Source organism: Leptinotarsa decemlineata, unplaced genomic scaffold (genome assembly GCF_025532065.1).
Source record: "Leptinotarsa decemlineata unplaced genomic scaffold, Ldec_3_MD MMD2_tig00026307_RagTag_RagTag, whole genome shotgun sequence".
NCBI classification, from domain to species: domain Eukaryota; kingdom Metazoa; phylum Arthropoda; class Insecta; order Coleoptera; family Chrysomelidae; genus Leptinotarsa; species Leptinotarsa decemlineata.
In genome coordinates, this window is record NW_027412681.1 from 1,711,963 (window position 1) to 1,726,123 (window position 14,161).

General features: G+C 38.5%; 1 protein-coding gene across 1 annotated transcript in view; it reads right to left on the bottom strand.

The window, feature by feature from the left end:
• Tsp (Thrombospondin) overlaps positions 1–14,161 on the bottom strand; it is a 54,797-nt gene that overhangs the window by 16,948 nt on the left and 23,688 nt on the right. Inside the window, exons 4-6 of the mRNA XM_074181299.1 lie at positions 13,095–13,332; positions 12,692–12,943; positions 9,818–10,330 (exon numbers count right to left, since the gene is read on the bottom strand). Of these exons, the coding sequence (XP_074037400.1) occupies positions 9,818–10,330; positions 12,692–12,943; positions 13,095–13,332 (1,003 nt within the window). The remainder of the gene's footprint in view (positions 1–9,817; positions 10,331–12,691; positions 12,944–13,094; positions 13,333–14,161) is intronic.

Below are 14,161 nucleotides of genomic sequence, written 5' to 3' on the forward strand. Positions count from 1 at the left end.
GATTGGTTTCCTTCAATTCGAACTGGTTACTTTCATGTTCTCGACTTTAATCATTATCATTGGCATACCATATTTCACTCATTGTTTAAGCCATTTATTCGGGTTGCAATAATGTGTTTCAGTGCTAGGGATAGTACGTTAAACTGTAAGACCTCGTTAATCCCTAGCTCGTTTAAGTTTCAACTTTTGACGATTTTCGTTTGTAAGGGGGTGACAACTGATTAACGAAAACATAGATTTCGAATAGTTTTTTTTTTTAGGGATTTACAAATTTCCTTTCTTATGCTTTTGAATTATTTCCCTAATTCTTTTCATTTTTTGATATTTGCTGCTCTTTGGCTAACTTATTCCAATATTTCGGCACTATGTTACGTAATTTTTTTTCTTGTTACTTATTTATTCAATCATTAGTGCATATGTGAGGTATTGTAGATATAAACAGGATAGGGTTATTTGCTAGCTTTTAGACAGCGAGAGGGGGGGTGAGTTATACAAATGATTTACGTTCCAAGGGCGCCATGTTTGGGAAAAAGAAAACTACCCTTCCAACCTCCTGTACAACGGGGTTGGACATGTGTTGGACATGTGTCATTTTCTCATTTCCTTGTCCCCAAATGACTGTTCGTATAATAATATCGGGTTTTTCTGGATGGTACATAAAGTTATTAAAAAAAAACGCCTCCGATTATCGAACCCTAATAATTCGAAGACGTTTTCATATACAGTTGGAAAAAAACTGATTTAAATATCCTCCGAAGAGATAAGAAAACGGAATTCTCAACCTACCAAATCAGCACTATTACGAATCCGTTTCTGTGAACATGTGATTTACAACCGCTTATAGTGTTTACGAAAATCCCTAAGTTAAATTCACAGTTCGAGTATCATTGTCGATTTCCAACTGAAAATGATTAAAATACCTTGGTCAAGGACCAACAAATTTTCTAATTTTTCCGTTAGTAGCAGCAGCTATCGGGTGGTTGTTTATGCTCTCGATATGAGCTATTAGTAGATGGGCAAGCGACAATAAATAGGTACCTTTTACGGATAACGTAACAACTGTCATTTTAATTATCTCATTGTTTATTTTGTATGTAACCAATTGGCCGATACTCAACCCTAGATCGCGTATTGATCAAATCTGATACGTCCTTTTCAAATTGAAATTTCATATGCTGCGAAACGCCACCTATCATATCAGCTACATCTTTCAAACATCGACATAAGGGTCATTTCCGTAATCAGAAAAGAATATTCACATAATCTATTTTTGCACAGTTTACATTTCAGTCTCATTCTACAGTCTCCGATTCCGGAGAAGGAGCCTAAAAATTAGTTACCAAGCCCAAGGCAGTAGTCGATAATTCTGGAGTTACAAACAAACTAACAAACAAACATACATACATACAGGTGAGGCTAATAAAAGCGTGTTAACAAAAAAAAAATACTTTTTTCAAATGAAGAAATACCTGTAAAGCCAGCGCCATCTGCCAGCGAATAGATCAAGCAATAATGTCGAAAATTCTGTTAACTACAGATCCCGATATGAAATGAAAAAGAGATTTGAATTTGTGTTTGAATATGAACAATAATTGTTTTATGAAATTTCATACAGCTTGATTTTTTTCACCACAAACCACTTTGTAACGTATACGATACGAATTTTTTTTTCTATAAATAAATATGTATCAGATGATATGAATTTTTTCTTTACTATTTTTCCTTGAATTTTATCTATGATTTCTATTTGAAAATATTTTTCACTTCAAAATAAAGAATCGTTCGATGTAGGGTTAATGGAAATCCAAACGGTATTCAAGTAGATGGACTGTTTAAAAAATAAGGTTAATGTAGAAAAGTCGCTGGCTACACTTATTTGATTAGCGATTTTTATTCTCTTTATGTTGGTACCCTCTTCTCGAACATATGTACACAGTTCCAGCTGTTCAGCATGTTTAGTTTGTTGGTGGGAAGCTTCGAAGTTAGAAGTGTTTTGTTCGTTAGGCAGTTTTCAGATACGAAGAAATCGTCCGGTATTGTGGATAAAAAATAAATAACTTTTACACCACGATAATGCACCTGCACACTCGTCATTGCTTATTCGCAATTTTTTGAAAAAAACAACGCCGTAATCATGCCTGAGCCACCGTACTCACCAGATTTCCCCCCCTGCGACTTTTTCCTGTTCCCAAGATTGAAGAGATCCATGAAAGTATGGCGTTTTGCGACGATTGAGTAGATAAAAATCGAATCGCTTTGAGACCTCAAGGACATACCAAAAAGTCTAACGGATTCATATCGCACTATCTGATAGCCAGTTCACATCAACTCCACGTGAGATGACCATGCCCTCAAATCACTCGTGCGGAATATCCAATGTAGCATGAGCTGTACGCCACGTAGCGCCATTCTATTGAAACAACATGTCGTTGGTGACCAATTTTGGCCAGAAGTTGGTCATCATCGACCTATAGTGCTTGCTGTTGACAGTGATGGCCTGTCCAACGTCGTTCTCAAACAAACATGGACCGATGATGCCGCGAGACCAAAATCCCCATCAAATAGTGACTTATTCGGGGTGTATTGGACGCTCTTGGATCTCATGTGGGTTATTAACAACCTAAATTCTACAATTCTGTTTGTTCACGTACTCATTCATCCAGAAATAAGTCCCATGGCTGAAGATGATTCTTCGAAGGAAATTACGGTCGGTTATCAACTGCTCCAGAGCCCATTTAGCGAACACACCTCGTTGTCTATGGTCGTTCACCTTCAGTTCCTGGGTCAGTTGAATTTTGTACGGGTGCAGGCCCAAGTGACGATGTAAAATTCGCCAAGTTATGTTCTGCGATAGACCGAGTTCTTGTGAGCAAATCAACTGCTTCGGATTCTCCTGCAACTCTCTCACAGACAACGGCAATGAGACTGAATCAATTACAACTCATTTGACAGATATATATTCAACAAGATAGATTGATTGATTGTCAAAGTTTGGAAGTACCTGTTCGAACACCTTATATAATGTTGACGAATCTGGGCTCATCGTAGTACAGAGCTAGATACTCCAATTGGTTCTCCATTTAGGAAAACGGCATACAGCATCACTCAACTCATCTGAAAGGGGTTCATTAATAACAATTGTTGTTATGTTGTTAAGTTATGTGCCTTCCGGCTGGTTCAAACATTTCACTAAACATGCCAATCCTACTTCGGAATTGAAAGTATCGCTGATCTCACACTCGTAACATCGACGTGATAGAGCTTGCTAGGAAAAGTGATGAAGGCATTGTGTCCTTACCTCCTCATAGAGCCCACAAGCTCTAGACATTAGGCAAAACGTTTAAGGAACTACTCAAAACTCATCACCATGAGTGAATACGAATGCTTATCAGTGACAAAAACAGACCTGAGCCCTTATGATATTGTTGAGCTATTCGAAAGTGCAAACAGGTGAGGTTGCAGCAAATGGATTCCGTATAAAGGTTCTATGGCCATTAAATAAAAGTATATTCACCGCGGTCGACTATCTTGTGGCGCGATAAGATGCAGTTGAAGTTGCTTGCAAAGTCAACGTTACATCGATGATATCAAGTCCACCACCTTTAGCACAGTCGATGGTCAATTTTAAAACACCAGATGACTCTACGTCTTCAACCGAAGCACCCACACCGGAACAAAATACAAATATTGAACCTGCATCCACAACTTCCGGTCTTTCTCACAGTAGTTTAGGATTAGTGTGTCCATGTGACATCAGTACAGTAATAACAAGAGTAGAAAACCTTCTAATAGTGGACGAAAGGCATCTATTGCAGCAGTCATCACTTCTTCTCCTTACAAAAATGACCTCATAGAAGAAAACAAGAAGAAAAAGAAATAAATTGGCGAAGAACGGAAATGAGGAACAGAACGGGAAGAAATCAAAAAGAAAGAAGCCAAAGAAAAAAGATTGAGCCTAAGTCAGATCCAGATGATGAGAAGATGGTGGTGTTTGATACAGACAGTGAACCACTTGATGCCTTGATAGGAAATACAGCTTCAGAGTCTGAAGATTTGAAGTATATTTTCTGTGGCATTACGCTCATGCGGAAACATGGATCAAGTGATTCATGTGTGAGCTCTGGCTCTGCGCTGGGCCAAAGTTTGACACCTAGATTTGCGATTTTTCCTCTCATGTGAGTTGGGGTTGATTTTTCATGGAGTTTATTGTATTTTTCTAAAGACAAAACACAAGCACTACAAGAAAACCCTTGAGTCACTCTAAGAGCAGTGCCTGTGCGAAAGTAGCAATTCACGTTGGATTTGAACCGCCAGGGATTGAATTCATTTGTAAAAACGTTTCCAGAAAGTTTATTCCACACAATTGCAGTTCTCCAAATAGAGTTCCTGAAAAGTGAAGTTTGAGGTGTACTGAATTGATCTTCAAAACGATGAGCCGCCACAGTTCGTCGCGTATTTCTGATATTTACTGCTCGTGATGGAATCAAATGTGCTAAGTCACTTGAATACCTCTTGTTAAAGTATATATGAAAGAGAGACAGGCGAATGGCTGTTTTCTGGAGAGAATCCAGCAGCTTCAGGGTATGCTTGGGGGGCGGAACTCCACACATGTGAACAATACTTCAGAGAAAATCTGATCTGGGATTAATAAATCATCAAAAGTTGCTGAGCTGTGTGCAGTTTTCTGGTGTTTCGAGCTTTTGAGACGCAATTACAGGTGTCCATTTTGACCCCCAACAAACTTATCGAAACAGAAAGCGGAATTGTCTCTCCTGATATTATTATATCTAGTTGGGGCACATTTATCTCTATGGAGAACCCCGATGCCTGGGTTTTTGTGGCATTTAATTGAACCTTCCCACCCCAATTAGAAATCACCTCTAGATTCTCATCAAGATATGCTGCTGGTGAAGACAAGCATCCGCAGTCGATGTCCTGAAATCCAAGTGAAATGACGAAACAAGTGTGCTGTCGTCACCAAAGCAATAAATTGGATTCTTGTTTTTTTCCAATGATTCGTTGATGTATAATAAAAATATATTCGGAGACAATATGGATCCCTAGGGAACACCATCATTGATGGTAAAAGTATCCAAGAAATATCCATAGACGGCCACTTGCAGGAATGTTTTTTCAAGGAGCTGAATACCCATACATAAAAATGATCTGACAAGCCTATAGCATCGAAGTTTGGTAAGCAAACCCTCATGCCAAACACGTTCGAAGCCCACAAAAAGATATCAAGCGCAACAGGTCTTGCCTCTCCATTTTTCTCGATTGCGTTATTCGAAATATGGATGACATACGATACGACATACGATTTCACTATGTGAAATCCTTTCAAATATTTAAGGATATAGTGGCATTTCATATTTAGAATGCCTATTCCAAATACGGAAACTTTTATCATTATTTAGTTGAAAAAAATTACTTTAAAGTAATCAATATAACCAAAACTTGTTGCAAAATATACCTAAAATATATGATTGTTGATAATTACTACAAAATGTTTCTCTTTTATAACGTTTGTTGTTCCATATTTGGTCACTTTCCTCAACTAATACTAAGGAAGCATTTTTTGCATTTGTAATTTATGTCTGTTGCGGATAATTCTCCGTAATGTCATTTCAAATCACATCAATCCATATAGATTGATTGACATTGAACCGCAAGGGAATTGGAATCGATTATGTGCTCATTTTCCCATAACAGTAAACCAAAAGTATGTCTCATATAACCATATTCACCCAGAAACATGAATAGCAGTTTATTTAATCTAGAGCATGAGTAACTCCTATTCGATTTCAGCTGTATATAGTGTCATCCCCAAAGTATGCACCATATGGGAAACTTATTTATTAAGGGTTTTTCAACAAAAAGTTATTCCTGATAAAAGTTGGTGCATCCCTCGAAAATGAACATGAACCAACGAAATACAGTAAAACACACGTAATTTACGAGGAGCATTCAAATATTTGATTTTGAGACAAGAGAAGTACTCTCATTTTGAAAAATCTCGGAAAAATCTTATTTGGAGAAGTTGTTCAGTATTGAAAAATACAATTCGTTATGAAGTAATGGCCATCTAAGTGAAGTTTTATTTCTTTACCCATTTTTTTTAAATAGGGACTACGAAAAATTAAAATTTGCTAAAACGATATGCAGCATCCTGTATACGATGGTTTGTTTTAAAAGTCTGCAATATTGTGAATCACACAACTATGGTGTTAACCACGGTCAATTTTTTTAAAAAGTGACTTCAAATCTAGATATTGCTGAACAACTTTTTCAAATAACATTTTCCGAGATTTTTCAAAATAAGAGTACTTTGGTCTTTCCGATATTTTATGCTATTTCAGTTTTTCTAGAAACTGAACATAATATTTCAGAGAGATAAACTGTTTATTTTCATAGATCGAATTTAAGCACACTAAAAGTCGTTTCCAAACTGATGATTTTTAGGGATATTTCCGATTAATGTCATCATAATGCTCATTCCGGTTTATACATGCAAATCATTCCATCTGGCATCAACAAATATCACAGAATTCACTTCAAAATACTTTATTTACTGTAAAATTTTACAACCTACTGTGCTATGAACATAACAATTGTTAACTCAAATCGGGTCTGTGCATTGTATATGTACGCTCTTCAAAATGTTAGAATTTCAATGAAAAAGTTGTTTCTTCAATTTTCTGTTGGTCATAGATTTCATATCAATACGAGGGAATCAAGATATATATAAATGAAGTGACGTCACTTTTCTCGGCCAACAAGTTCATAGTACAAATATCTGTATCTGATGTGAATCGTTATGTGTATATATCCAGTCAACCAACATCTTCATCTTCACAGTTTTACAGTTGAGTCAGTCATTAAAACTTTTTGCATAATCCCATAATGTTCCTCTGTTTTCCTTTCTAGTGATTGATGCAATTTGGATTATTGACATTGTGTTTTTTTCAATTTAATTTCCAGAAACAACTTCATCAGAAAAATTCAGCGAGTTTGTGTAAAATGTATCTTACAAGAAGATATTGAAACAGATGTTACAAACTAGTGCAAAAAACAACCCTTCTTTTTTTCGAAATCCACCGCTTTTTTAGAGAAGAAAAAATAAGGTTTATGTACAGATCTTTGAATTGACGACCTTTCACAACTGTGAAACTACAAGTTACTCGTATATTTTCAAGATTTCAAAGATTGTCATTATGATTATGATCACGACTACGATTATGATTATGATTACGATTATGATTATGATTATGATTACGATTATGATTATGATTAGTTTTGAAAATACCAAAATTGCTGAAATTTTGATCGATTGTGAAACATTAAATTTCTGAATTGGATATATCGTAAACGACAAATTATTCACCGAATTTTTGGCCGTGGTCTGCAGGTTTTATGTTCAACGTTCCGTCTACTACTGCGATAGACATTATTGAATGCGACGAGGTAAAGGTCGAAATTCCCGAGTTGTTCTCACTGTTTGACCGTCACCTCATTGCCTCTGACAATGTCTACGCAGTTGTAGACAAAAGGTTAGACATTACAACCTACAGACCACGGCCAAAAAACTGGAAAGTAGCCTTCACACAGTTATCTCCGGCCGTAAAAGTTCACACTCTTTCATTTCTGTTGGATTTCGAAACGTTTCGGATTGCCAAACTTTTTTCAGTGAAGAGCAGTGTATATTCGTTAATTTGTGTGCCAGTGTAAGAGTTAGTGATACTGCATCCCAGAATTGAATTATTTTTATGCATTTTGTACTTAAGTAATTCAGTGCAGAGTTAGTAAGTGCATGAACAAGTCTACGAAACGTCAAATATGTCGGTATTCTGCATCCAGAGGGATATTGAATCCTCCAAAATCCCGTTCACAGACGAGGTTTCGTCCACGTGGGGGCACATCCTGTTTCAAAATAAAACAAATTATTCAGTTTGCATCATTTGTATTTAGTGGAAGTATTACAATAAAAAGAATATTGAGTGTTTTTGTGCGTGTGACGTTGGAGTGTGGTGGGGTTCAATATCCTTCATAATGCCCTGGAATACAGAAAACTAACAGAGAAAAGCATAGCTTAGAAGTTAATTATTCAAAAAAAAGGCGAAATAATCGTCTGTTTGACCAAATTGGTGTACACTAATAAGAGCTACCAGGGTGGTCCCAAAAGTACCCGGCCTGACCTAGAGATGGCGCTAGTTGTTTGAAAAATATCACTGTATAGAAAGTACACACTCCATAAAGCATATGTTTCAAGTTTGAAGACGCTGCGTTGTTCAGTATTTGTTTTGCAGTCATCAGTGAACGTTTTCAGTGAATTTGTGGAAATGGAGAAAATTGGTCATCGTTATGAGGTACTATACTTTCATTAGAAAGACCTGAGTCCAACCAATATAAAAGCTGAACTGGATTCTAGTCCAACCAATATAAAAGCTGAAGTGGATTCTACTCTGGGTTAGTCTGCTTCTTCCTTTGCAACAGTAAAATATTGGGTAGCAGAATTTGAATGAGACCATACCTGCTATCAAGACGAGCATCGCAGTGGTCGACCAAATGAGGTGACGACTCCAGAAATGGTGAAGAAAATCTACAAAGCGGTACTAAATGATCGTCGACTGAAAGTGCTTGAGCTAGCAGACTTAGGCATTTCAAAAAGTGCGGTACATCGTATATTATCTGGAAATTTCGAAATGAGAAAGCTGTGTGCAAGGTGGGTACCGCGTTTACTCACACTCGAGAAAAACAGTGTCTTGAAGGTGTTTCAATTGAATGTTCAGTGAATCTCCACAGCATCAAAGCAGAATCCTTGCGTCTTTTCATAACCATGGATGCAAATGCGCTTACGCCTTGGACTTTGTATTACATCACGAGATGATCTGCTATGTCCAGCCTCATTCCAAGCGGAAGATTGGGGTGAACATTTCTGTTCATTCATTACACCTTAGCTTGGGTAGGCTGGTCCACGGTGCATGTTTTGCAAAGGCTTTCGGGAAGTTTCAGTTCCCCTCACCCTACTTATTTCTGCCACTGATCAGGAGTCTCACGACCCCGTCCGTAAGGCCACATTGGCTTCCCGGGCAGGACCCTCAGTCCCCTGGCCGTTCCCCCATACGTCACCTGCAGACGCGCCCGATAGGTAGCCCAACCCACGGGGCTGTGATGAGGTATGCACTCAGTGAAGAAAACTACAGGATTCTGTTTGAAAACACGAAACTCACTGCCCCCAACCAGGTATACCAAAGCTGTGAACCTCAACCGAATATGGAATTCCATTCTGAGAAGTTAAAAAATAGCAAGCAGCATGACGGCAGGTAGAAGGGTTGACGAATATATTATTGACAATTTATCTAGTCCAGCTACAAGTATAAGCAAACTAAACTACCTGAGTCGATATGAACATGCTTTACGCGGCAGTTTCATCCAGTCATCGGAGATTACATCAGGATGTATGAACCTATGAGGAAGGTAGCCACTTGCGCCATGGAAACGTCAGGAAGAAATCCCAGAAATCGACTTCCTTCAAACTCAAAAAATAGTCACACTTATATGTGTGTTGTTTCAGTCTGGAGCCCAATTTCTGCCCTTCTGTAATTTGTCTTCCACAGTTGGGAGGATGTTTTACAATCCATTACTAGATTAGATTTTGTGTTTTATTGCCCAATAATACCCTGCGATTTCCCTACAAATTCAACTACTGGACCCAATTTCAGAACATTCAATTTGGTCAATAACAAGACACAACACAAGCATAACAAACTAGTATATCCGTGCAGTCAAACGTGTCAGTAATGAATCGAAGACATACCTGGAGCACAGATCGGATACTGGCAAGGATTCCTCCTGACGCACGTCCTACCATCCCCCTCCATTCCGCTGGGACAAGGTCCGCATTCCGGCCCTCTCGCAGTCGGTCTGCATTGGACTCCAGGATAGCAGCTGTCTGGATTGCACACGCTCCTACAGTTGCGGCCATCCCCTTCATACCCAGCAGGACACGGTCCGCATTCGGGACCTCGAGAAGTCACCCTACATCGCACCCCGGGGTAGCAGGTATCGGGCGAGCACCCTCTTCTGCATGTTCTGCCGTCTCCTTCGTAGCCTGGAGGGCACGGTCCACACTCCGGGCCTCTGGAAGTCACCCTGCACTGGACTCCTGGGTGGCAGGTGGATTCTGTGCAGGTTTCTCTGCATTCCTGGCCGTTGCCTTCGTATCCTGGTGGACATCGGCCGCACTCTGCGCCGTGGTCTGTGTCGCGACATTGGACTCCGTGGAAGCAGGCACCTTCTGCGCAGGTTCTGCCAGGAGTGCATTGGTATCCTGAAACAATGTAGTGGATGGTTGTATGGGAATCGTATGTGATGGAATTGGTCAACAGTTTGCAAAATCGCAACACTTATACAATAGCTTTCTATAGGCAGTTGGGTAAGTTAGTAGAAATTGGTTCACATGTCGATTGGCAGACATAATGGCCATACTCAATGGTAAATAAAACTCTAATGAAATATGGTTTTCTGGTTTAATGACTGGATATAGAAAAGGTAACCTACTAAGTAAAGTGCCATGACCATAATAGTAATGAACCATTAACCTATTCAGGCGACTTGGTCTTCCTAAAGCAAATTCAAATCCAAGATAGAGTGGATGTAAACATTGACATGCCCTACGCACGTGATATTGAAAATCCCAAGAATTGGCCAGGGTCGTATTCAGAACCAACATCTTGTTGATCGCAAATGCTTTATCATACTCAGGAAAACTTTTCAATAATAACGAGTGAAATGCACAAGTTTTGCAGTTTAACGGGAAAAAATGCAGATAATATGTGTGATATAAAAAGATTTTCATTGGATTTTTCACAGCGCACTCAAGCAAGATACGTAATCATTTCTTTATTGACAATTTTATTTTATGTAAAATCAAAAGGAATATTAATCAAAATTATTCAACTGGATGAATTTGTCTCTTCATCAGTAGTGTCATCCTCACCAATCTGAATTATCAGTGGCTCAATTTGTGCCTCTATTATGTTATCAAGCTTCCACATCTTTGTCTCGTCTTCCGATATCACATGCCGAACACACTTCTCCCATTTCTCCGCTGTGACTCTTTTCAAAGCCTCATCGAAAAGTACTTTGAGATCTGCAAATTTGAATGTGGTTTTATGCTGAGCTACAAAATTCTAGCTCTTCTCTAGCTCTTCTAGATGAGGTCACAGTTTCATCGACCCATACTTTAGGGGTAGTATGACAAGCATTAACCCAGGTTTCATCCATATAATAAATTGTTTTCTGTTGTTCCCTATAATATTTAATTTTGGTCAAATACTCTCTCCTCCATACCACAATTTCCTCTTTATCCAATAATAAACTATTGCGCCCTCGTTTTTTCCATACAAAATTCAAATGTTTCAATACTTTATGGAATGTTGACTGCTTAAAACTTGGCAATAAAACATCTTCATTTATTTCTGTGAGTACTTTGTCTATCGTGGGTATTTCATTTCTGAAAAAGTACTCATGCACTTTCCTCTTGATTGCATGTTTATCAGCATCATCTATTGATTTTATAATGGTTTGACAATTCTGATTTGTATTCGGTTTGGAAAATGTATGCTTTTGTTTATATTCCCGTAAAACATTGTAAATCGAAGCGCAACACACTCCAATTTTATCAGAAACTTTCGATACGACTTCGTCGATGTCTCAATTTCTTCCATCTCTTTCTTGAACACATTTAAAATCATTTCTTTCATCTCAACACTCAAATATCTTTTTTGGATCGTTTCCTGGCTGAACTCAGAGGATAGCTCACAGTTTCATCAGCAGTGTCTGTACTGGGCATCTTGGAAAATAATTTCAAACAATATACTTTAACGCACGCCACACAAACACGCGAACGACTGATTACAACCCTGTGCTGCTACCGAACTCGTACCAAGAAGGCGAATTCACCAAAGAACGCTGCCCTTTCCATCTAACACTGGGCGATCACGTGAACATCACGCTTCGGTTTTGTTTTGTTTTACTCTATCTTGGATTTGGATAGACTTCAGTCCAGGGCAAATGTAAAAATAAAATGAGAGCAGCAAGCATTTAGGAAGAGGGGGCTCAACATGAGCTCGTTAAAATCATGCATACCAGTATCTGCCAACCAGAACTCCAAAGTGAAGGAACCAACTTTTGGACTGGATATTGGATATAGTCAATGGTGAACCTATGATAGCATATACTTCTTCGATTTTTCCTTTGACTACTTGCCTTTGTAGTGTCCCACAATTTCCTTTGAATGGAATGTGCTAGGTGTTGCTAGGAGAAGCTTCTATGAATTATTTGATATCATTTACTATACAAATTTACAGAAACATATCCTAGCAATACCTAGCACATATCATTCAAAGGGCCCTACAATTTCTTTCAAATGGAATGTGGTAGGTGTTGCTAGGAGATGTTTCTGTTCAATGATTTGTTTAGTAAATGATATAAAAGATTTTAAAAAACTTCAAACAAAAACGTCTTTGAAAGTAGTTTGAAAACTACACCTTTTTCCAGCTCACAAGATCGAATTACCAAAGAAACAAAAAGCAATCACATCCCTCACGCACACTGAATCGCCCTCCAACTCAAATAGTACTGAAAACGTTACAGTTTACATTCAAACGATTCAATTAGTACTACTCACCATCTCCGACATAACCTCGAGGACACGGTCCACAAATAGGTCCAGCGGGAGTGTTACGGCACCTGACTCCTGGATAACATCCTGGAGGGTGACTGTCACAAGTAGCAACGATAGTGGGAGGGGGATTCCTGCAGGCTTGGCACTGTTCAATGAGTCTTCGAAGATGATCAAGGGCTTGTGTTGTAGCTTCGCACCTTTTTACTTCTAGATTAACGACTGTTATGAGAGAATTGAGTGCTTTGAGGATTCCAGCTGAAAACAAAAATGTATCAGCAATGGTTCCGTCTAGTTGTCTCACCGTGAAAGCTGCAGTCAAAAAAAGCGATTCCCATTCGGTTTAGAATGCCGAAGGAGTTATCGGTTATGAAGAAACATACTTTTTCCAATTAAGAATGTCACTTACAATCATCTAATGTGGGCATCAAAGGAATAGGAATATCTCCTCTGTAAGGTACCGATGATTGCTGAGCTAATATATTCGGATCATCACTGAGTCCGTTACTGAGGAAGTCATCGGAGAAAATCTCATCGAATTTACTGCTGATGCCAGTGTCCAATGGCAGAGGGCAATCGTTTCTACTCAAAACCATCCGTAGGTCTCTGTGGCCGTCGATTTCCACGGGATATCTTCTTTCGTGATACTGAAAAAGTGAGTTGATTGTTTATTCATCATTTTTTTCATTTATTTGTCATTAGTGTGTTTGATGGTGGTTGACAATGTTTCGTGTTGCATTTCATCAGTTCCGACTTCCATTGTCTGATATGATATGATTTATTTGAAATCCCTGAAAGAATCTGTAAAAAATTAAAAAGATTAGCTGAAAAAGCAATTTTATCAAGCAAGATGCGGGACTGTCAATAGAATCGCCACTTTCACCGGTTATAGCCAATATACAGTGCCAGTCAAAAGTACCCTCCCCCCCTCGTATCTTTTGAACGGGTATACTTCTAATAATGAAATTTGGAGGGTGGAAATAAACGGATGTAGGCTTCTTAACTGGTCATAACAGGTGACGCAATAGTCATAAATGACGTCACAAGGCCACTGTGACCAAAAATTTTAAATGGGACCCTATGGCAAGTGACAGCTCGTTTGAAAGGTATTGAAAATACCTATTCAGTCATACCAATTTTGTTTGGGTTTCGGCTGATTTTGATTGATAAATTGAAGAAATACGAAAATTATAGTTTCGCATTCAATTAATAAAGATTTAAGAACCAGTTCTTATAATAAGTGTTCAAAATGTGCTCCATCTACTTCCTGGCAGTAATGCATCCTATTGCTAAACTCTTGTCGTACTCGTCCCAGTGTGTCAGCGGAAATTGCCCTACATTCTTCAACAATTCGTTGTTTCAGAATGGCAATACTGTCAGGTGCTGTAGCGTAAACCTTAGATTTCAAGTACCCCCATAGAAAAAAATCTAATGGTGTAAGGTTCGGTGACCGAGCTGGCCATTCGATCGAACCTC